General features: G+C 45.4%; 1 protein-coding gene across 3 annotated transcripts in view; it reads left to right on the plus strand.

The window, feature by feature from the left end:
* The window catches only part of LOC142472889 (uncharacterized), a 32,602-nt gene extending 18,799 nt beyond the window's left edge, over positions 1 to 13,803 (plus strand). For 2 of the 3 annotated variants that reach the window (XM_075580095.1, XM_075580094.1), the window contains exons 2-4: positions 2,987 to 3,032; positions 5,069 to 5,275; positions 12,687 to 13,803. In XM_075580095.1, the coding sequence (XP_075436210.1) occupies positions 2,987 to 3,032; positions 5,069 to 5,275; positions 12,687 to 13,054 (621 nt within the window). In that variant the 3' untranslated portion in view covers positions 13,055 to 13,803. The remainder of the gene's footprint in view (positions 1 to 2,986; positions 3,033 to 5,068; positions 5,276 to 12,686) is intronic. The other variant, XM_075580093.1, reaches the window with a different exon arrangement.
* Positions 13,804 to 25,333: the final 11,530 nt, after the last annotated feature.

The raw sequence follows: 25,333 nt of genomic DNA on the forward strand, positions 1-25,333 counted from the left end.
CGGTCGTCGAAGCAGATGAGCCCTGCGTGCACTAGGTCACGCCGGATCATGTACTTGGCTATGTCTGTCAGACCTGAGGCATCAGCGTGTTTGTCCCGTTCTGAGGTAATTGCTGGGAGGGTCCGTGGGGTCGTCTCTTCCTTGGCGTGGACTCGTGATGACTGCTGGTCGGTGTGAGGGGCTGTGTTCTCCCGTGTGGGTGTACCTGGATGGCGAGCCCGTTGTAGTGCATCCGTGTGCGCGCTGGCGTGTGGATCACTATTGTGGCTGTGGCTATCCCAGGCAGCATGTACCATTGCAGGAACAGCATCTTCTCCTCGTGGGCCTAGCAAGTCTTCGGTGTCTGTGGAGTCACTCCATCCGTATTGAGATGGTGCGCTGGTGTTTACACTGGAGAGGCTCCTTACGTAGTCTTCAGTGCGTTGGATTGGATCCTCTGAGGCTATCCGTTTGTACGGTAGCTCCCCGCCGTCCTGTCTCGCAGCTGCTTCTAAGACTTCGGCTTGGGCTATGGCGTGTGCGGCTTCCTTCTCTTGATTTAGGGCCTCTAGGTTGGCGTCCACCTCTGCCTTTTTCCGTGCAGCGGTGGCAGCGGCTGCAGCGGCGGTGGCAGTGGCGGTCTGTTCCTCCTCTTCTAAGCGGGCCCTTTCTAGTTTCATGGTTGCCTCTTTCTGAGCGTATGCGGCCCTGGCACGTGCGGCCTCTGCGGTGGCTCGCGCCTTGGTTGCGTTTGCGCTGGCGCTAGACACGTGAGATTGCGCTGATCTTGCTGACCTTGATGAGTGTCTGGATGCGCTGGAGCGCTGTGATGCTGTTTCCAGCAAAATGTCTTTTCTCTGGTCTTCGGCCTCAGTGATAGTGGTCTGCACGAAGCCGTCACGCTCCAGGTCAGTTGCCTCCTGCTGGTCACGTTCGCTGAGGCTTTCCTCCGTGTTAATTCTTTTTAGGTAGGCGAGATATGTTTGTGACAGCATTTGGTAACGTTTGTGACTTGACCTCAATTGGGCTATAGCTTGCCTAATTTGTTTCTCCTGATCACTAGTACTTGCAACGTTACACATTTCACGACCAGTGTCCTCCCAGGCCTTCTCTAACTTTTCGTGGTGTGCTTCAATGTCAGTCTCATATTTTTCGCGGGCCTTTTGTGTCAGTGTGACTGTCCGTTTGGGCCTTGCGCCTGCCCGCGCCTGTTGCAGTTGCGCAGCGGTCTCTGTGTCTGAGTGATCGCTTTCCTGCGTGATGTCTGGTGAGGCTCTGAGTTCTGCCATGCTGTAGGTGTGTGTAGGCCTTTTGCCAGTGCGTGTGGCGTGCGGTCTTTTACCTTGTCAGCGATGGGCGTCTGTCTCAGATGATGCCGAGTGGTGTCCTGCAGCGTGCAGCGTAGGGGTAGCTGTACTCACAGGTGTCCGGTGGCTCTGACCCGTGTCCTGGCGGGTGTCCGGTAGCGTGGCCCTTGATGGCGCTAGCCATGGGGACGTGCGCAGGGGTAGGTGAGATGGTGGCTCCTCACTATGAGGCTGTGCAGAGGGTGAACTCAGACAGAGAAAAGGCAGTTAGGTTTTTTGTGAGAAGCACTGTTTGTTGCAAAGCTGCTGTGCAGTGTAGGCTGCTGCTTGTCTGTTAAGGCTGCAGGCTGTGTGCAGTTTGAGCTACTTGGTGCTTCCTTTGTCTGCAGAGACTGCCCTATTTATCATGGAGTCTGGAGTCTGGAGTAGCAGCTCCTGTAAGTGTCTGTAAGGCACACAATATCTTTTCACTATTCTGGAAGCCAGAGGGTCACGTGGTGATGACTTAGCTCAGATAGTGTCAACTCGCCCTCTTTTCTAAGCACGACAAGGTCCGTTTCTTTTCTTACTTTATTTTGGAGAAAGCAGGGAAAAAACAGTCTCTTGTGTAGAGGTGTAGGTCTAAATATCTCTGTGTGTGCTTAGTAGTAAAGGGAGGTGAAAAGATAATCCTGCAGCACCATTACAGGGGTTACAGCAAGGTACTCACTCGTCCAGTGGTGTGGTGGAAAGGAAATGGCAATGTATGCTGGGTAGTAAGATAGTCTGGGGACAGGTCATCTGTGGGCAGAGCAGAGGGGGAGAAAGCAGACTAGCCCATTTGAGAGAAAGGCTGGGGCTGCTATGGCAACTCACAGGAGTGTCTGGGGGAGCTACAACATGTAGCAATAATGTTGCATCTCTAATACAGCAAGCTGCTGGGAGAGGGGAAATGGCACTGTATTTATCACACAAGCACTGTGTTTGTGTGCAGAACCAAACACATACAGCTGGCACTAATAAGCTGGCAAGCAGTGCTGCGAGGAAAGGGGGGGGGGGTGAAACAGAAGTGCAGACAGGAGTATTCCTGTTCCATGACAATACAGTATGTCTGCTGTTCAACGATTTTGCGCCCCGCGGGCCAATAGGAAGCCGTGATGTCATCAGTGCGGCTTCCTATTGAACAGACGACAGAGAAGCCCAATGCTACATCCAACATGACAGAAATACACACGGCTTCCTATTGGCCCATGTGACGCGGGAGCTTTAAACTTTAAAACCCTGCTTGCTTAGCCGGAGCAGCTACCGGCACCTACTGCGGAGGTAAGAATCTCCGGAAGTAAGGGGTCCCCAGAGCTGAAATTAACGGGGTTCAGCTCCTGAGACCCCCAAGCTTAATATATATATATATATATATATAAAACACCCAAAAATGTGCTGGCTTGGATTGCTCCTTTAAAGTAACTAATCTCACTTTTTTGTATCTTGTGAGAAGTAAATCTGTCTTGCATATTTTCGGGGACCCTGGATATTCAGCTACTTACAGTATATTCATCTGTGACTCCGCAGTCTTATCACCTAAATATACTAGATAAAGATTGTAAAAAAGACACCCAGCGCCTCTGTTTACAGTACAAAAAACGTACCTGTGCGATTTTTAACTTAAGGAGATTACTTTGGTAGTATGCAGTCCGATCCTAAGATATGTTTTCCTTTTACAGAACACACCTTTTGCACGTCTACCCAAGGGCCAAAATCCAGTCAAGGGTAAGAGACTTGTAACATGAACTCTTCTACGTCGTTCCAGCAGCCTGAACCCCTGGAGTCCCAGGAGGGGCAATCCGTGTCTGGCACCCAAGGGGGTAATACGCTTAGTGCAGGGGGAGACCAATGGGGAATTACAGACCTGTAAGCCTGACTTCAATAGTAGGGAAACTACTTGAAGGTTTAATACGGGATAATATTCAGGAATACCTAATGGAAAACAAAATTATTAGTAATAGTCAGCATGGATTTATGAAGGATACATCTTGCCAAACTAACCTTATTTGTTTCTTTGAGGAGGTAAGTAGGAATTTAGACCAGGGTAATGCAGTTGATGTGGTCTACTTAGATTTTTCAAAGGCTTTTGATACGGTTTCACACAAGAGGTTGGTGTACAAAATACAGAAAATTGGACTCAGTAATAATATATGCACCTGGATTGAAAACTGGTTAAAGGACAGACAACAGAGGGTTGTCATAAATGGAACTTTTTCAGGTTGGGCTAAAGTCGTGAGTGGAGTACCTCAGGGATTGGTACTGGGACCCCTGCTTTTTAACTTGTTTATTAATGACCTTGAGGTTGGGATCGAGAGCAAAGTCTCCATCTTTGCTGATGATACTAAATTGTGTAAGGTAATAGAATCAGAGCAGGATGTAATTTCTCTTCAGAAGGACTTGGAGAGACTGGAAACGTGGGCAGGTAAATGGCAGATGAGGTTTAATACAGATAAATGTAAGGTTATGCATTTGGGATGCAAGAATAAAAAGGCGACTTACAAATTAAATGGAGATATATTGGGGGAATCCTTGATGGAGAAGGATTTAGGAGTGCTTGTAGACAGCAGGCTAAGCAATAGTGCCCAATGTCATGCAGTAGCTGCAAAGGCAAACAAGATCTTATCTTGCATCAAACGGGCAATGGATGGAAGGGAAGTAAACATAATTATGCCCCTTTACAAAGCATTAGTAAGACCACACCTTGAATATGGAGTACAATTTTGGGCACCAATCCTAAGAAAAGACATTATAGAACTAGAGAGAGTGCAGAGAAGAGCCACCAAATTAATAAAGGGGATGGACATTGTAACTTATGAGGAGAGGCTAGCTAAATTAGATTTATTTACATTAGAAAAGAGGCGTCTAAGGGGGGATATGATAACTATATACAAATATATTCAGGGACACTACAAGGAGCTTTCAAAAGAGCTGTTCATCCCACGGGCAGTACTAAGGACTCTGGGCCATCCCTGAAGGTTGGAGGAAAGGAAATTTCACCAGCAACAAAGGAAAGGGTTCTTTACAGTAAGGGCAGTTAAAATGTGGAATTCATTACCCATGGAGACTGTGATGGCAGATACAATAGATTTGTTCCAAAAAAGGTTGGACATCTTTTTAGATGGGAAAGGTATACAGGGATATACCAAATAAGTATACATGGGAAGGATGTTGATCCAGGGATTAATCCGATTGCCAATTCTTGGAGTCAGGAAGGAATTTATTTTTCCCCTTAATGGGGTTTTTTGTTTGCCTTCCTCTGGATCAATAAGTAAGTATAGATATAGGATAAAGAATCTGTTGTCTAAATTTAGCACAGGTTGAACTTGATGGACGTACGTCTTTTTTCAACCTCGTCTACTATGTAACTATGTAACTATGTAACTATGTAACTCCAGTCCTCAAGGGCCACCAAACAGGTCAGCTTTTAAGGGTATTCCTGCTTCAGCAGAGGTGGCTCAATCAGTGGCTTCGACTGAGCCACATGTGCTGAAGCAGGGACTGATTGAGCCCCCTGTGCTGAAGCAGGGATATCCCTAATACCTGGCCTGTTGGTGGCCCTCGAGGACTAGAGTTGGCCACCCCTGCACTTGGTAGCATGGAATATGTTCCGTGATAGCGCCCAACCTGAGAAATCCAATGGTCCCATCTTCCTTCCGGTGAGTAACACTCACTCCAGATCCCCGAGTATGTCGGGGTGTGCTATTTGCTTTTATGCACGACCCAACATGACCCCCTGTTCCCCCATTCCCCCCCCCCCCCAGATCTGAACAAACACGAGAAGCTCGTTCTGAAGAATGTAAATGTGACCGAGATCGACCAAATGTTTGCGGATATCACGGATACGTACAATAAGCAGCTGGAGCTTCACCAGGGCATGGAAGACGCCATCACCAAGTTGGCAGATACCAGTCATTCTCCGCCCAGTTGCCTCCCCGGCGCCTACATTGAGGTGTTGAAGAAAGAGCACGGTGAGTGTGTGTGCACGTATATATCATTCATTATATAGTGCCCAGTGTACTCCACACTCTACGTCTACAGCACAGACAGTTTCAATACAGTAAGTGCAGACAGCGGGAAAGGAAATCTCTGCCCCATAGAGCTTGCAATCTAATCAGAGGTTTCCAACTCCAGTCCTCAAGGTCCACTAACAGTGCAGGTTTGAAGGATACCCCTGCTTCAGCACAGATGACCCGGTCAAAATGATTGGACCACCTGTGCTAATGAGAGGATACCCTTAAAACCTTCACTGTTATCGGTCCTTGAGGATTGGAGGTGGGACCACTGGTCTAAGTGGAATGTTGGGAGAGTTACAGAGAGAGCAGGTGAGGGAATAAGTGCAGTAGATGGCAGTGCCTGGCCTTGATGGTGGGTACGTGCAGTAGGTGGCAGTGCCTGGCACTGATGGTGGGTAAGTGCAGTAGATGGCAGTGCATGGCAGCGCTTCGCCTTGATGGTGGGTAAGTGCAGTAGATGGCAGTGCCTGGCCTTGGTGGTGGGTAGTTGCAGTAGATGGCAGTGTCTGGCCTTGATGGTGGGTAAGTGCAGTAGATGGCCGTGCCTGGCCTTGATGGTGGGTAAGTGCAGTAGATGGCCGTGCCTGGCCTTGATGGTGGGTAAGTGCAGTAGGTGGTAGTGCTTGGCCACAATGGTTGGGTAGGAGTGACTGTGGGTGTGGGACAGTAGCCATGAGCCCAGGCTATTGGGATGCGTCATTTAAGGGTTGACTTAAAGGGAGGGGTGGGTGGGAGAGAAGGTGCTTGGTGTATACTGAGTGTGAGGGAGTTCCACAGTTTAGGGCAGGGGTGTGTAAACTTTTCAGTCTGCACCCACCTGCCTGCTCTCCCCCCCCCCCCTGCTCACGCCCCCTTACCTTGTCTCCGGCATCAAATGATGCAGCGGGGTCATGTGACGTCTAGTTGCCATGGTGATGCGTCGCCCAAAGCCGTCAGAGGCAAAGCAAGGCTTTGATTATACAGTTGGATTCGCGGTGTGTACTTTACAAGCGAGACAACACAGGGCGGGGAATTATAATACAACAAGTGCAACAAACACAGTCAGACAACAGGAAAGGAAACCCCTGCCCCGCAGAGCTTACACTCTAAGTGGGAGAGTTACAGAGACAGCAGGTGAGGGAGTAAGAGCAGTTCTGTGTGTTCCTTCACCTACATTTTGTTCTGCATCGAAAAACTGCGTGGCTCGCCCCTCCAGCACCGACGGGGTTAAACAGGGGGGGGCGCGGGGGGAACATAAAATTGGTAGTCAAAATCCCAAAATTGACTTTGGCCATTGTACAATTATGAAATGTCTTTTTTTTTTTTTATCCCAGAAAATCGCACTGCAGGGTACATTATATTATAGTGCTCCCCGAACAGCGTTTCAGTCTGCGCGAGAACATAGCAGCGCTGTGTGTGAGTGATTGATATAGCATCTTTGGCTTAATAACAGCCAGCAGGTTAATTATCTTTTGTAACGGTGTCTCTGTTGCGTGCTGTGAATGAGTCACTGTTCTTGGGAGGGTGGTTTCAGACTCTCCCCTCCTCCCCCCTGCCCTTTCCCCCCCCAAATTCCAGTGTTCTTTCTGATAATTTTTACCCCGAGAACTAACAAATGAACTAACCAAAGGACAGACAGGTAATAGCCCAGGCTGTGTTTTAAAAACATTTTTTTTTACACTAGTATAGATCTATATTTTTTCCAATCGCGTTATCACTGTAATGGCATCCGCAGGATTTTTGTGCTTCGGTGGGAAGTGGGAATGTAAGAATCATTCAACTCCAGTCTTCAAGCTCCCCCACTCCCCCCAACAGGTCAGGTTTTCAGGATACTCCAGCTTCAGCACAGGTGGCTCAATCAGAGGCGCAGTCTTCGACTGAGCCTCTCATTGAGCCACCTGTGCTGAAGCAGGGACTGATTGAGCCACCTGTGCTGAAGCAGCAATATCCTGAAAACCTGACCTGTTGGGGGGCTTGAGGACCGGAGTTGAGCACCCCTGCTGTAGACCAGTGTAAAAGGCTTCTTCCCACAAAATTCTGGTAGCATCGCCCATAATGACCCTCAACATGGCATCAAACACTGGAATTCATTGCAAATATTACGCCTTTGCCGTTCCTCATCGGATTGCACTTTTTGGTGCATTGGGGACCATGCTGGATTGCACTGTACTTGTTAATGCAACAGTCCGTTCTCATTTTTCATAGCACTTTATAAATTTTTTTTAACGTACTTCAAGATCTCTTCTCGCCCTTTCCAACGCTGTTTTTATTTGTTTAATCTGACGCGCTATTCAGGGGATAGAAGCGTTAGAAACATGGAGTGTCCGGGAGGTTAAAATGGAGCTCTCCCCAGAGCCCAGCGCAGTCTAAACGTTACCATGGTAACCTCAGATCAGGGAAATCAATACATCTTTTAAAGAGCAGGACATGGTTGGGGTACTGTATATAGGTCTCTTGGTGCTTTAATTTTGTGCTGTGTTAATAATTTACAGTGTGTGGTGCAGGGGATTGAATTAGAGGGGGGTAATTAAGTGGGTAGCATCCTAAATATTAAGTCATCGGGCCAGACTGCGTTGCAGTAATGGTGCAAAATCAGCATCCGCTTTATCAACAACAGAAGTGGCCAGACTCACCGCAGAGCAAAAAGCCGCGCCTCTGGAGACAGTGTCCGCTGCAGTCGCACTACGGGGGGGTCCATGCTTCCTGATCGGACACCCCCCAGCGCTAATCCTCTGGCACCGGAGCAGCCACGCCGGCTGCCACGCAGCTTGCCCGGTGCCGGGGGCGCAGTAAGTCCTGCTGTGTCTGCAATTAGAATGCTCTTGTTTACCCAGGCATGCTTCCTGCTAACTCACTCTGCCCACCAGCAAAACTCTGCCACAAGCCTCTCGTCTATGGGTAGCTTGGATCAAAACCGCGCCCATTCCGGCCCCTCGCGTTACCTGGTCTCCGCGTTGTTCGCAAATGTAGCCTCTTCGCTGCCAGAAGGCCCAGAATGCATTGCTCACCCATCCCATAGCGAAAGGCTTTATATTAAGACATCTTTGTCTACGTGCTCCACATCTACCTTGGTGGAACGTGACCCAGTAACTTCCCAGGCATCCTTTTCTCTAGTGAAAATAATCTGGCTCATTTAAACTCCCCGACATAGGCTTCCTTGAAATGAAGCATTTGCTATGTATGTATGTATGTATGTATGTATGTATGTAAGTATGTATGTAAGTATGTATGTATGTATGTATGTATGTATGTATGTGTGTATGTATGTAAGTATGTATGTAAGTATGTATGTAAGTATGTATGTATGTATGTATGTATTTATTTATGTAAGACTAGCTAATATACCCAGCGTTGCCCGGGATTTGCCCCCTTCACTGCTCCGGTCCCCCCCCCCCCCCTCCCACATGTCCGAATTCCCCCCCCCCTTTCACAGCTCCATTTCCCCCCGCCTTCACAGCTCTGATTTCCCCCCCTTCACATCTCCAATTCCCCCCCTCCCCCGCCTTCATAGCTCGGTGGCAGCGGGTCACTGAGGGGGGCGGCCGGGGGGGCTGGGGGTATCTGCGGTGGCTGACTTTGGGTGCGGTGTGTGACAGAGGGGGTGGCGGCAGCTGGCTTACTGTGGGGCGGGGTGTCCGCTGCGGTGGCGGGCGAGAGCAGGGTCGTCAACAGAAAGCATGGGGCCCAGGACAAATGAAAGGAGCAGGGCGGCCGCCCCCCCCCCCCCAACCCATAGCGCACCTACCAGGGAAAAATATTTTTTAGCGCACAACTTTAACGTAAGTGTTTTCTTATTGTCACAACGAAAAAAAGATTACAATGCAACCTGTTTCTTTGTATATTTTCCACAAAAAACAGGTGACAGTGTGATTTGACAGTGATTTGACAGTGGGTGGGTGACAGTGATTTGACAGTGGGTGGGTGACAGTGATTTGACAGTGTGTGGGTGACAGTGATTTGACAGAGGGTGGGTGACAGTGATTTGACAGTGGGTGGGTGACTGAGTGGGTGACTGAGTGATTTGACAGTGGGTGGGTGACTGAGTGGGTGACTGAGTGGACTGGGGGGGGGTGAAAGGCAGGAGGGGGGGGTGAAAGGTAGGGCCGGGGGGGTGAAAGGTTGGGCCGGGGGGGGTGAAAGGTAGGGCGGGGGGGGTGAAAGGTAGAGCCCGGGGGGAGGGGGTGAAAGATAGGGCCCGGGGGGAAGGGGTGAAAGGTAGGGTCCGGGGGGGGGTGAAAGGTAGGGGCCGGGGGGGGAGGTGAAAGGTAGGGGCCGGGGGGAGTGAAAGGTAGGGCCCGGGGGGGGTGTAAGATCCCTCCCCCTGCGGTTCCTCACCTCGCACACGGCCGCGCTTCTCCTCGGGCTGCCCCTGGGGCTCTCCTCCCTCCTGGCCTCTCCCAGTCTGACACAGAGCAGCTAGGCCGCGGCCCCTCCTCCGGGTTGTAAGGGGCGGGGACGAAGCTGCCCCGGCAGCCCCACGAGCACTCGTGGGTCACATTGAAGGCAAAGTCCTCGGGCAGCTTGGGCGGCCGGTGCTCGCGGTGGAGGCGCAAGCATGTCACCCCCCGGCCACGCATCTCCCTCAACTCTGGCTACAGGTAGGAGCCGGTGAAGGGAGAGGCGGAGAGAGCCGGAGGAGCGCTCTCGGGGATAGGGAGCCGGGGGAGTGGCCTGGGGGGGAGGAAGAGTGGGAGAATGTCGGGGAAGGGAGAGCGCGACGGAGAGAGCCGGAGGAGCACTCTCGGGGATGGGGAGCAGCCTGGGTGGGTTGGTAGGGGGGCGGGGGGAACCGTAGAGAGCGGGGCAGTGGTGTGAGGGGGCAGTGGTATGAGGCGACAGTGGTGTGAGGCGGCAGGGGAGTGAGGCGGCATTTTGTACTAACTTACCTGGGCGGGAGGTGGCGGCTGGTGCACATAGTATGGTAGGCCATCTTGGAGAGGCGCACGCGGTGTTTAAGGGTTAGACTGTTAGACCCCACTGCCCAATGAGAGCCAAGGGGGGGCGGGTGGGCTGACTGAGCAATCTGATTGGTCCCAGCCTCTGGCCAATCAGATTGCCCAAAGGGACAGTGCGAGAGTGCACATACAACGGTTTGAGAAATATAGATATAGATAGTAATTAAAGCTTGGGCCTGTTAATGCCCCCGTATGGTGCATTGGTGTTATCGGCTAATACTTCCTAACTTTGTGACATGACCCAAGTTGAAGAGGAATCCACCATAACTAACCTCTGTTTTATTTACATGAAGGGGACAGGGGGGTCCTCAAGCCTGAACCCCACTATTTTGCAGCTCTGGGACCCCCCCAACCCCTGTTTCCTGAGATACTCACTGGTGAAGTTACAGGGGATACTTTCTGGATACTTTAAATGGCCGCCCAATAGGAAGCCTCAACCGATGATGTTTAAGCTTCCTATTGGCCTGAGATTTGGCAGCCATTTTGTTTACCTTGAGAGAGATTTAAACCCCTGGTTTCAACCCCGTTAAAAAAAAAATGAGGAGGGGGGCAAAAAAGCTTCCAGGTTCACGTCCATGTACCTTCCGCCTCTAGCTGTAACTGGGCACTAATAACACAATGTTTTTATTTTGGAGGGTGCGATAGATACTGTGTTGCTAGGGATTCATCCCAAGTGAATGAAGTCAGGAACCAATAGAATAAGGGGTCACCGGACTTGTAGTAGGAGTGAAGCTGGGTAGTATGTCACCCAAGGGGTTCTTATCAGCCATATAACTTCCTCTGAAACCTTCCCACATTAAGTGTCAGGGTGGTAACTATTTGATACAATCTTATGCTAGCAAATGTATCACTGTTGAAGACATCTGTCTGTCCATCTATCTGCCGGTGCGTTGGTCCATCTGTCTGTCCGTCTGCCAATCTATCAGTCTGTCTGTTTACCAATCTATCTCCTATCTATCTGTCTGTCTATCAATCTATCTCCATCTGTCTGTCCATCTACCAATCTATGTCCATCTGTCTGTATGTCAGTACACCAATCTACGTCCATCTGTTTGTCTGTTCGTCTGCCAATCTATCTCCATCCATCTGTCTGTATGTCAGTACACCAATCTACGTCCATCTGTTTGTCTGTTCGTCTGCCAATCTATCTCCATCTCGCTGTGTGCCAATACACCAATATGTGTCCATCTGTCTGTCTGTCTATCATCTATCTCCATCTGTCTGTCCATCTACCAATCTATGTCCATCTGTCTGTCTACCTATGTGCATGTCTACCTGGGTGTCTATCTATCTTTCTAGTTGTACATTATGGCAGCAAAGAATCTTTTCCATATGAGGCTCCAGGGCCCTTTCAAGTCATCTCAAATTTTCCTCATCCCTCAGTCCAGTTTACATTTTTTTTTCTCTTTTTTTTGGTGGTGGCTGAGAGTCAAAAACCTTCTCGCTGGCCGTAAATCTGTCCGACCAGTCACAGAAAGAGGCGCTCACGGGGCCAAAATACATACGACTCTTAAACAAACCCGCATTAAAGAAAACAAAACATCATCTCGCGCTGCTCCAAACGGATCATGAGGCAATTCCATTAGGTTAGGTTTTAATACACGGAGGGAAACTGCCTGACCGGCCTGCTGATTAATTACACAGAATGATGGGAAAGCCAGAGGATTATGTATTAAACACGTTAGGATGAAGAGCAGGAGGTTTTCACCCCCCCTTTCTTTTTTACCCCCCCTTGTTGGCTACTGTTGTGTTGCAAACAAAAACTAATCCTACAGATATTCTTCCAAGAAATGTATTGGGAAGCCTTCTGCTTGCAGCTGCTTCCATATGTCATTATCTGATGGATAACTGGACATACGTTATTCGATAGTACAGCATCCGGTGACTACGTACAACAACATGGAATAGGCTTTGAGATGATATTTGCAAAGTTACGTTTGTGTCTCGCGCCTCCTAATTACATATTTTATTTTGAGATCCTTAAGTACTGTACATACACCTTTTTTATTTTTGGGCAAGTATTGGGTCCACCTTGGAGATGGTCCCCTTGTGGACCGAAACGTCAGGCTACCTGGTGTTGTATGGATCAGTATATATATATATATAATATATTATATATATATAAATATATATATACACACACACACACACACACACACACACACACACTTGCACGCCCCGGGCGAGTGGATTTAACATCGTGGCGAGCTCCTATTGGACCAAGCAGCACAAGTGTGGTACTAGGTGGCGAGTAGATTTTTTTGTGATATGTCAACCACTGTGTATATATATATATATATGTATATATATATATATATATATATATATATATATATATATATTATACTGAGATATATATATATATATATACTGTATATAATTTCATACTATGCCACCTCTGCTCAAGTAAATTGCTCACTTTTGCCTTGCAGATGACTGTGATATTAAGGTAAAAATAGAAGGCTACAACTTCTCCCTACTTGTGAATGCAGCAGCTGTTCCTGAAAACCTAAAGCAAGCCCAGGAACATATGAAAAACATGAGCCGTGCAACCAAAGGCATCATTGGAAACCAAACAAAGCTCCAAGAGATGATCTTCTCAATGCTACAGAGTAAGACTCAGATGGCGGACAGAATAAAGCAGGGCAACCCTGGGTACCTGGACCAGGTACGTCTACAAGACAACCTAGAAGAGAATATCCAGAAAATAGACCAAGCTAAACAGCTGTCCAAGCAGTATGCGGAGGGAGCCAACAATGTTCTCAGAAACATAGCCGAGATTGCTGGAGTCAGCCTGTGAAGTCATCTTCTCCTCTTAACAAACAACAAACCTGTACTGTTTGTCACAAACACTGCTAAATGTTGGGGTGATATTAAGTAGAACAAACATATTGTATTGAACTAGTTCCAAGTTCTAGAAGCCGTGTTGATGGAGGTGAACTTGCTTTATCCACTGAAATACCTTGTTTTGGACCACCCTGAAAGTTCTCAATATATGTTGTAACGTACGTATATACACTTTGTAAAACATAAGAGTTTCTTCCTAAAGGAATGCAGAGAAGATTACCTAGGGACACTCGCAGGCTATCTAAACACTCATGGTGTCCTCCAGATGCTCTTCCTAAAGGAGCATTATGTGTTCAAGGTCAAAGCAGACGATGATACAGGAGATATTCCCTGCCCTGAGCCCCTCTCCATGACCATAATTATTAATAGGGCCTTGATTAGGATGTAAAAGGTACTGCACACTCCAATGAGGTTGGGTGGTTTACTAGCATCACGTTGACCAAACTAAATAAGGTTCTGTAGCCTTTTCATGACACAATGATCTCACAGATCTTCCAGGCAGTGAAATTATTAAGACGTGAACACATCTTAAAAATGAAAAAGACCCTATTTAACAGGATTTGAGGTTTTCGGAAAAGAATCACAAATGTGATTTTAATTGTGAAATGTAATAAGGTTTAACTTGTATGTATATAAAAGATCACCTGAATTTGAGATGGGTCCTGGACATTGTTAACCATAAAACTGACCATTTTCAATCAATTACTCTTTCATGTAATTTATGCTAATCCAGATTTTTTTGGAGAGTGCTAAAGGAACATAGATACAGATACATAAGAGATACAGTACCAAAGGCCCAAGGAGTGGCTGCAGATGGAAACGGACAGAGAACCAACGTTGGGAGTAAGTTAATCCAAAAACACTCTACATGTACCGTAATGCTTTTACAAATGTGGAAATGTTTTCAGTGCCTATAAGAAATTGTAAACTCTGAATTATTTTTGCGGATGGATTGAATTCCAATGGATTTTGAGTCCCGATGTGAAAAGTGCAGATGTTCTTTCACAGACATCTGTATGTATATTTTGCTTCTGAAGAATTTATCTTGTTAGTGTACATATCTCATAGTTAGTTTCTGTAACTTTTACTGTGATTTTCCATGCTGTCTGTCTGGAATCTGGAGGAACAGACAAACTTTTTTTTTTTTTTTGCAATATCAATCAAACGTTATTTTACAGACCATGTGTCTCTTGACTGTGGGCAAATTCCTTGGGAAATGCACCTCAATGTAATGTTCTACTCAACATTTTTTTGGAAACCTGGTGGACATGAGGAAGAGATGTTGGGCCATCCCTTGACGAATATGTATATACTGTATACGTAGATAGTACGGATATGAGAATGTAATTAAAGGAGGTGTTGTGTAGTGATGAAAGCAGCTATTTTCAACCTTTGTTTGGTTAACGAATCCTGTAATTATATTGTGAAATCCTGCAGAACCCCAACCCTCTCTAGTAGCGCGTCTGAGATCAGATGCATTGTAAGGAGCCCCAACCCTCTCTAATAGCGCGTCTAAGAACAGATGCATTGTAAGCAACCCCAACCCTTTCTAATAGCGCGTCCGAGATCAGATGCATTGTAAGGAAAATTAAAAAAAGAGAAAATTCGCGCCAAAAAAGTTTTTTGCCTACTATTCAAGGTATGGCTTCAGTCCTTTCCACAGAATGATTCCGCTGCCTGAGTCTTTCAGAGGTTATTCACCAACCTCTGTATGAGTATGGGTAGAAAAGGGGAAATGTCCTCGGGCGCGTCACTCTGCTCCCAGCTCCACGACGTATGTTACGTGAAAAATAGAAGAGAAAGGGGAGGGCCACAATAAAAAACAACTCCAAGTTATACACACTTCTTATTTTTAGAGTGGGAAGGGAGGGGTGGTAGGGGAAAACAGGGGAAGAATGATATTGAACACACTTTTAGGGTAGAGACACACTCACATGGAATTTCTAATATCATGAGCTGGTATTCTCGCCTCAGCATGTAATGACATAGGTTGTAGATGAGGAAGTGCCCTCTGGTATCTTCCTTGACAAAAAATAAAAGGGAAAAACAAAATAGTGTAATACAATTTAATTAGACAATGGGTGCATGAGATTTAAAACTTACAAGCGACCGATATTTTCAAGCATAGAAAGGAGATGTCGCCGGGCTCCACAGTATATCCCTCTCTGGGTTGCAGTGTTGCTTCTCGGCTGATCCCTGCTGGCAGAAGGTCTTTGTATCTGTATATGGGGATAATTCTGGCTGCAGTATGGATACTTAAGGCCCGTGCACAGGCTATGTTCTCCTCCGGCCGCCTATCTCCTCTACAGATGTAGTCTTCAGCTTCGTTACTCCGTTGCGCGTGCGCATGCGCAGACGGCTAGATGCTGGGCCAGGATACAGGGAAAGAAAACTCCTCGCTACGGTGGCTTGGAAGGACCAAAAAACGTCAGACGCGTTTCGCCAATGCTTCCTCAGTGACGTTGGCAGAGTCAGGGTAGCTGCAGTCTTTTATATCTTGGGAGTTCTCCGGTTTAACCTTGAGTGTACTGGTTATTCTCTAGACACTTGGGATGTTCTATATGGCTAATCTACACTGATGCACATAATATTATACATACATTTAAATTATATTTCATTTATATAAAAACAGGTGGCATGTTGGAAAACCTTTATTAATTACATGCGTAAAGGGGTAATTTATGTATTGCAGTGTGGCTGTAACCTTCAATATGTGGGCAGAACAATAAGGAAACTTAAAACTAGATTGGGAGAACATATTAGGAATATATGCAATGGTTTAGAGACGCATAGTGTCTCAAACCATTACAAGATCAAGCATAATAAGAATCCATCCTGTCTTAAATTCTTTGGGATTGAAATAGTTAAACCGGATTGGAGGGGAGGAGATTACATCAAGAAAATCAACAAAAGAGAATCCTTTTGGATTTTCACCCTCCAAACCCTGGCACCCAAGGGGTTAAATCTGGATATGGAGATTACTGCATTTCTCCCTTAAAGGGTGAAACACACACACCAAAGCAAGAAAGAATAAAAACACCCCTGCACATTAGTTGAAAAAACAGCATTAGAAATAAAGCGTTTGTTAATTTGTTTAGTTTTTTATGTGATATACCTTGTTCAACAGACGGCATTTTTAGAAACCCTTGTTCTTAAACCCTCAAAAATTTTAATCCAATTTTTTATAGTATTTTATCACAAAGTAGTTCATTCTAATCAATATTAACAGACTCCCACAACAAAGTTATAATTGCCCAATATTTCTTCCGTCTTAGTTTCTATTTTCAATCTCCTACAGGGCGCATGTAATTAATAAAGGTTTTCCAACATGCCACCTGTTTTTATATAAATGAAATATAATTTAAATGTATGTATAATATTATGTGCATCAGTGTAGATTAGCCATATAGAACATCCCAAGTGTCTAGAGAATAACCAGTACACTCAAGGTTAAACCGGAGAACTCCCAAGATATAAAAGACTGCAGCTACCCTGACTCTGCCAACGTCACTGAGGAAGCATTGGCGAAACGCGTCTGACGTTTTTTGGTCCTTCCAAGCCACCGTAGCGAGGAGTTTTCTTTCCCTGTATCCTGGCCCAGCATCTAGCCGTCTGCGCATGCGCACGCGCAACGGAGTAACGAAGCTGAAGACTACATCTGTGGAGGAGATAGGCGGCCGGAGGAGAACATAGCCTGTGCACGGGCCTTAAGTATCCATACTGCAGCCAGAATTATCCCCATATACAGATACAAAGACCTTCTGCCAGCAGAGATCAGCCGAGAAGCAACACTGCAACCCAGAGAGGGATATACTGTGGAGCCCGGCGACATCTCCTTTCTATGCTTGAAAATATCGGTCGCTTGTAAGTTTTAAATCTCATGCACCCATTGTCTAATTAAATTGTATTACACTATTTTGTTTTTCCCTTTTATTTTTTGTCAAGGAAGATACCAGAGGGCACTTCCTCATCTACAACCTATGTTATTACATGCTGAGGCGAGAATACCAGCTCATGATATTAGAAATTCCATGTGAGTGTGTCTCTACCATAAAAGTGTGCTCAATATCATTCTTCCCCTGTTTTCCCCTACCACCCCTCCCTTCCCACTCTAAAAATAAGAAGTGTGTATAACTTGGAGTTGTTTTTTATTGTGGCCCTCCCCTTTCTCTTCTATTTTTCACGTAACATACGTCGTGGAGCTGGGAGCAGAGTGACGCATTGTAAGGAACCCCAACCCTCTCTAATAGCGCGTCTGAGATCAGATGCATTGTAAATTCTTCTGTATTTGGTACAATTTTCAAAAGACCTGAAAATTGCAGGAAACCCTTTAAGGGGTGCCCAGGGAACCCAATGATCATAGGAACCCCTGTTGAAAATTATTGGTTTATAGGGTTTGCTTTTAGATCCCTTCTCGATCAGCAGAATGCTTTTTGTGTGCACCTGATAAAAGGTCCTTAATAAGGAATCTTTCCTTGTCTTTTGCTTCACAAACCAAACAGGTTTTCCCCCCGTGATCTGCCTGCTAAGTGGCAAAAATACCAGGTAGATTAGAGCCAAGTAACCATGTAGCTGTATTAATACTGGAAACAATGGAATCTTACCAAGCTGTGATACATGTTACTGTATTCACAGGCGATGGTGTCTGCAGACTCTGAAAACCTTTGGGTGCCTTTGTATTAATAGGGCCTTCGAAATGTTATTGTGTGTCAAAATTGTGGAGCTAAAAAGTATACTTAATACAATGTGCACGTTATGTATGAAAGTCCTTATTAGAGATGGGTGACATTTTTTTCCCGATTTGGATCTGCCTCGGATCAGACGGTTCCTTTGGTTCACGGATTTCCACGAATCAGTCTCAAAAAGGGCGATTCGTCTTTTCTGGATTTAAAAAAAAAAAAAAATTTTAAACGACCGACAATCCAATCCCTAAATTTTAACAATCCGCACGCGGATTCTTACAATCCACCAGTGAATTGTATTACTGTATGGAAGAATAATATTGCTTAATTTGCTCAAATATATAGCAAAATGTATAACCAAGTAACTTGCAAGAAAAACAAAATAAAGTCAGATGATGTCATATAGATAGATATTGCACAATGATGTATGTATATTTATGTATCTAGCGCCATTAATGTACATAGCGCGTCACAGCAGTAATACACGTGACAATCATATAAATAAAAAATAACACATAACGGGAATAAGCTTCAGACATAAAAGTAACATTTAGGAAAAGGAGTCCCTGCCCCAAAAAGCTTACAATCTAATTTGTTGGTAGGGAGAACGTAGAGAGACAGTAGGAGGGCGTTCTGGTAAGTGCTTCTGCAAGGGGCCAAGGTTAATGTAAGAGGTGTTAATTATCAGCCACGGAGCTACTCATATGCTTCCTTAAGCAAGCGTGTTTTAAGGTGGGTCTTAGAGGTGGATAGAGAGAGTGCCAGTCGGATATAATGTTTGCCGCCCCTTGTTCTGGTATAAGATAACTTAGTTAGAGCCTATAGTGCAGTGCCTTAGTGTTAAGTCAGACAGCACTGTTTTGATTTGCATCTAATGCGCTCTTGTAATCGGCCGCTGCAATAAAGGTTTTCAACAGATTGTTTTTGCCTAAAAAGATTACGTGTGGGACTGAGTTTTTCCCCACGATAGTAACCAATGGAGGACTTGGATTAATCCGTACGGATTGACACGGTAACGATGTGTCAGCGGATGTTACACCGCGCAACGGACTTTGAATGGAAAGCTCGGTATATTCCATGCAATGGATTTTGTGACCGTTCCTCCCATCTCTAACCCTTACGCGATTTCTTACATACGAAGCGCAGTTGGTTAGTGGAATCACGGTTAACTCTTTGCGTCGGGTTGCATACCTGATTAATACAGTTGAGATAAAAAAAAAAAAAATACAACCGATTATGTTTTCATGTGTTTACTTGTATTAATAAATATAAAATATTACTTTCATATATTTTATAATAGCCATCCTAGGATAATAATATATCTTGTTAAACTATATAATGGAATATCCCGCGCTGTGCCAAAAAATGTATCACGGATACATAGCTCACAATACGAATGGCTTTACGTGGTTAACAATATAATCAGATTTTTAGGATATACGCCATGTTCTATTTGGCGGACAATTTTTTTGGCGCACAGATTCATTACTCAAAATCGCCGTGCCCAGCACGTGGGCTCTTTAGACCTCAACTCAATGCTGCAAAGCCATCTTCCACGTACTTGGGAACATTTGAGCTCCATTGATACAGTATAAACGTGGCTCAAATCTTCCAAAGCAAGGGGAAATTGCCCTTAAAGCATATTGAAGAGGGCAGGGGTGCTCAACTCCAGTCCTCAAGACCACCCCCAACAGGCCAGGTTTGGAGGATATCTCAGCTTCAGCACAGGCGGCTCAATCAGTCCCAGCTTATGGACAGGTGGCTCAATCAGTCCCTGCTTCAGTACAGGTGGCTAAATCAGTGGCTCATTCTTTGACTGATTGAGCCACCTGTGCAGAAGCTGGGATATCCTTAAAACCTGACCTGTTTGGGGGCGGGGAGGTGGCGGGGGTCTTGAGGACTGGGGTTGAGACCCCCTGGAATGGGATATTACGATCTCATCTAATGAAGGTTCCATAATGGTAACCACATCTCTAACCGAAGGATCTGGTTGAGTCCCGCTTATGTGTCCCAAATGGAAAGTAATCGGGTGAAAATATTGCGCGTCTTGTCACCAGATCTCCAATGATTCCCGAGAGATTCCAGCGCGAGGAAAAAGCAGTGATACAGGTTGGCTTTCGTTTAACCGTGTCCCTGCGCTGGAGCCTCCTCGCCATCAACAAAGGGGCTTTAATTACACTTCGCAGCAGCCTCACGTTTGCCAAGCTACTCGCTATTAACCTAAATGGTCGCTAATAGATTCATAGGTTTCACCCGCAGTCAGGCATGTCATTAGAGGTGTTTTGTTAAGACGTTTGTCTCTCTGCTCTTAAGGAGCAAGAGAACGGTTCCTGGAATTATAATGTGTAATTGTATCCTGCCAGAAATGCAAAAATATTCAGACATTTCCTTTCAGAACACCCATTTGGATAACCCAGGCTGGCAAAAAATGTAAGCAAAGACCTGTTCTCCGAAGCCCGGTGCAATGGAAGTCTGGGGTTGCAGACATTTTTAACCTCTGCGCTGCCGTGGGGGGCGCGGGGTGGGGGAGGGAAACAACGCTTGGCAAAGCAATTAGAGAGGTGTGGTTTTTTTCCCGCGGAACTCCGCTATATTTTCCGGGCTTCCCTCGCCCCCCCCCCCCAAGAAAAAATTTGCGAGAATGGTGGAGTTTGCAAAAGGTTCGCCAAGCATTAAAGGAGCAGGGGTTCTCGTATTAATTTCAGCTCTGGAGACCCCCAAGATAATTACCCCCGTAGGGGGTGCCGGTAGCAGCTCTGCAGGTTTAAAAGGTCCAGGTTACGTGGGCCAATAGGAAGCCGCAAGGGATGACATCACGGCTTCCTATTGGCCGGCGTGACATTGAAGCCGCCATAATGTCAGCCCACACGCGGCTCAGCCGGAGCTGTTACCGGCGCTCCCTGCGGAGGTCTGTATCTCGGGAAGCAGGGGGGTCCTCGGAGTTGAAATTAACACCGTTAAGCTCAGGAGACACCCTGCTTCAAAATTGTTTTAGGAAAAAGAAAGAAAGGAAATCAGGCTTGCTGCTTTAAAAGTCAATGTAAACGGCAAATTCCAACACGTAAGTAAATTTCATCAGGTCACCCGGCTCTTTACATAATCCAATTTTTGTGTGAGTTACACCATTTTTGTGGTAACCTCGTGAAAATGTTGTACGTCACCAGATTTTCGCTCATTCCCAGTTAACCTGTGAAAATCGCCCCAAAATATTCACGGCGCGAATTCGAAGACTCGACTTTAAAAGCAACTCTTTGCCGCTCCCTCTGGCAGTGAAGGGGTACTGCAGTCACTGTGTTAGCTTGTATTCCCATCACTGCCCATTGGGGGATAGAACATCGCAATGCCTTTACTGGACTTACATCTACATGTGGCTCTCAGGTCATAGGAAATCAGACTAGATAATTATTGATTTTTTGGGAACCGGCCAAAAACCAAAATACTCCAGGACCTGCCTGGTGACAGGATGCAAGGATGACGCTTTCTCGTATTGGATGGATGGAAGGGAAGTAAACATAATTATGCCCCTTTACAAAGCACTAGTAAGACCACACCTTGAATATGGAGTACAATTTTGGGCACCAATCCTAAGAAAAGACATTATGGAACTAGAGAGAGTGCAGAGAAGAGCCACCAAATTAATAAAGGGGATGGACATTCTAACTTATGAGGAGGGGCTAGCTAAATTAGATTTATTTACATTAGAAAAGAGGCGTCTAAGAGGGGATATGATAACTATATACAAATATATTCGGGGACAATACAAGGAACTTTCAAAAGAACTATTCATCCCACGGGCAGTACAAAGGACTCGGGGCCATCCCTTAAGGTTGGAGGAAAGGAGATTTCCCCAGCAACAAAGGAAAGGGTTCTTTACAGTAAGGGCAGTTACACTGTGGAATTCATTACCCATGGAGACTGTGATGGCAGATACAATAGATTTGTTCAAAAAAAGGTTGGACATCTTTTTAGATGGGAAAGGTATACAGGGATATACCAAATAAGTATACATGGGAAGGATGTTGATCCAGGGATTAATCCGATTGCCAATTCATGGCGTCAGGTAGGAATTAATTTTTCCCCTTAATGGGGTTTTTTGTTTGCCTTCCTCTGGATCAATAAGTAAGTATAGATATAGGATAAAGTATCTGTTGTCTAAATTTAGCATAGGTTGAACTTGATGGACCTACGTCTTTTTTCAACCTCATCTACTATGTAACTATGTAACTATATGTAACTATGTAACTATGTATTACATGGCCCCCGTGCAGACCTTCCCAAATACAGCTAATGCAATGAGGCCGCCAGGTGGAATCACGAGTCGTCCTGGCTAACAAGTGAAAGCTCCAATCACGGGATTTGGGGAGAATAATCTCGTTATCGTGCGTTGACATTCACTGGGATGAGGTATCGTTAATGGACGAGGAAGTACAGTAGTATGACAACCATACATGTATCAGATCGTCTAAATCAGGGGCGGCCGACTCCAGTCCTCAAGGGCCACCAACAGGAAAGGTTTTCAGGATATCCCTGCTTCAGCACAGGTCTTTGACTGAGCCACCTGTGCTGAAGCAGAGATATCCTGAAAACCTGACCTGTTGGGGGCCCTTGAGGACTTAAGTTGGCCACCCCTAGTCTCAATGATCTATAGTGGGACCTGCACAGTTTAACAACATGGTCCCTATTTACTAAGCGCTGCTATCCCATAAAACACCTCGAAGCCCATTCATTCGAAAGGGCTATAAGTAACGTGATGAAACAGCACCACCTAATATGGGACTATGTAACACTGAAGCTTGTGCTATAACAGATGCAATAAAAAAAAAAAAAACCTCAATAAATACATTAAAATGAAATTATGGGTTTATAGAATTCAATAGGGCACTCAAACCGCTGGTGGTCACCAGAATCCTCATTGGTGGTTTGTGAGCCCCTTCAAAATTCACATGAACCAGCCATATACTTTAGTCAATGCCCCTGATATCACTGGCAGCGTGTCAGTTGTGCCGGCTGCCTTTTAGATATAAATCCATACAGGTCCAATGTTTTGGCTCTAAACATTTTTCCGTGTTTTAGTTTTGCTAAAACGTGATTGGTTTGGGTATCGGCTGCAGAATTTAATTTTATTTTTTTTTAATTATGGCAAAATGGTTTTTGGTAGAACTTTTTCTGAATTCAAACTTTTCCCATCAGTTTGCCATTTTAGATGGCTTTTGATTCATATTTTGTTGCTTGTGAAGCAAATGCTGAATTTGCAGAGTTTGGATTTCGAGACCCACAAACACGGCCCTTCCTAAGTAGAAATACATTGTTAAACAGAACTAAGTAAGTATGTTGTAGCCTCCAAACAATGATCAACATTGACGTGGTTCCAAGAAGTATGAGAACTGTTGTACTAGAGCAGCTCGGGGGGGGGGGGGGGAGGGGGGGCACACACAGACTGTTTGCTACATGGCAGATTTGGGGGGCAAAGAGAATAAAATGGGGTTCCAATTATGAGATTTCCCCTCAGTGGAACCACGTTCAAGTACCATTTTTTTTATGATGGGCTGTAACACTGACCGATAAGTACCCGCAGGGCCTATGATCTTCTCACTAGTATTGCATTCTGGGTATTGCTGCCCAAACATCTCTTGGAAGACCTCACTCCTCCACCATTCGTTGGCCATCCCAGCTTACATTTGAATGTTGAAAATATACATCTTGTCCACATGTTCTAACTGTGACCATGGCGTATCATAACACAATGGGGTTAGTGCACAGTAAGTCTTGTTTAATAATAGGGTGTCTCGTGCACGGGCTGCCTCACTATTGCTCGGGTTGACCACACTTAGAAGAACTCCCCTCTTATTGCATAGAAGGCAGGTTCCACTAACCATATAACGTATGGAAAAAGTCACCCTTTTACTACCTGTAGGGATAATGTTATTCCATGTTAGATTTCAGGGCTCACAGACAGCCATGCTGCAAAGAGGAGAATATTATGGACTGCTAGGTAGGGGGACGGCTCTAACATGAAGTATATATAGGCATTATATAGCTAAGGTATTAATTTTATGATTTATTTTCTTTCCTGTCTGCATAACAGCCTTTTACTAGTCCAGAGGGAAACTCAATTCAGACGCCTGTAGTTTTGCAATTTACATTTTTTTCTCGCTGTGGGTTCTTCAGCTGAAATCTGATGTCGTTTAAGTTAAACTGGTAAAATAAAAACATGCGCGAGTATGTGGAGGAGAAAGGGAAAAAAGATGTGCCATCTGTAAAGATTTAATGCTAATCTGTCTGGTACATGTGTTAGGCTTAGGAGTCTGCATAAAGAGTTTGGTGAGATACTGTACCAACATACACATGTAGTGTGTGTGTATATAAATATATAGATCATCATTATCATCTTCAGCCATTGTCTCCCCACGGCTGGATGAGAGCCTCCCAACGATCTTCTAAGTACTGCAGTTGCAAGTCTCTATTCTCCGTGTTGCTTCAACACATTTCCTATTTTACTCCTACCATCTTACTTCTTGTTTTGTCTCTTTTGATATGACTTGGAATCAAGTCGAGTCCCATGGTCATTTTATCTTGCGATATGTTTCGGCCCTCTGCCATTTTAAGTTGTTTAACCTTGCGATGATGTCCCAGACTGTAGTTTGCTTCTGAGGCCCATTCAATCTTTTTTTTGGTCTCTGGGTAATACCCAGCATGCATCTCTCCATTTTTCTTTGAGTTGCGTGACGCATCTGAGTTATCTTCACATCGGGTTCACGTCGAACGCTTTCCACTTGAGAAGGTTCCCTTGAAAAATGTCTTGTTTCTTCCAAATATGTTCCTTCCCATCTTCATTCTCCAATTGATTTCATTCCAAAGGTTCCCATCCATTGACACATGCTGCCTATGGCAGAGTTAACACAGTTGTTGAGATTCATATGGAGGCCCGTCTCCTTACTTGCTTCGGCGAATTCTCTGATTTGCTGCTAGTGGTCTTCTGGACTCGTGGTAAAAATAACAATGTATGCGTGATAGTGACAAATGGCGCTAACTACAGTATAATTACTAAAATAAATATTGTGATATACTGTACACGTGCAATAATAAAAATGATACTGATAACCAGCTCAAACCCTCTGGTGGATCCTGTCTTCACTGGCTCCAAAAACTGGAATGATATTCTTGTAATCCAGGGGGAGCATATCGGCCGGAAGAGAATGGAAAAAAACCAACTGCTAAGTGTAGATGGTCCAGCAATATAGAGATAACACGATAACTTGGCTCTGTGGATATCCTACTTACAGGATTCCAATGGAAAACAGGCACTGGAATGAGGTGAGGATATGTAGATGTGGTGACCTTCTCAATGTGCCAGTCAGTGTAGCAGATGGTAGCACTCGAGAGAGGGAGAAAGAACTAATAGTGCAGATCAGTACGATAAACACAGATTTATGACAATGGATAAAAATGAACACTTGCAATAGTGCTATAAAAAGCGCAATGGATATAATCAAAGGTCGCGGTGCATCAGGGTTTCTCACCACCTCCCTACAGGGGGGATGTGTGCAGCA

This window comes from Ascaphus truei, chromosome 22, assembly GCF_040206685.1.
Source record: "Ascaphus truei isolate aAscTru1 chromosome 22, aAscTru1.hap1, whole genome shotgun sequence".
Lineage (NCBI taxonomy): Eukaryota > Metazoa > Chordata > Amphibia > Anura > Ascaphidae > Ascaphus > Ascaphus truei.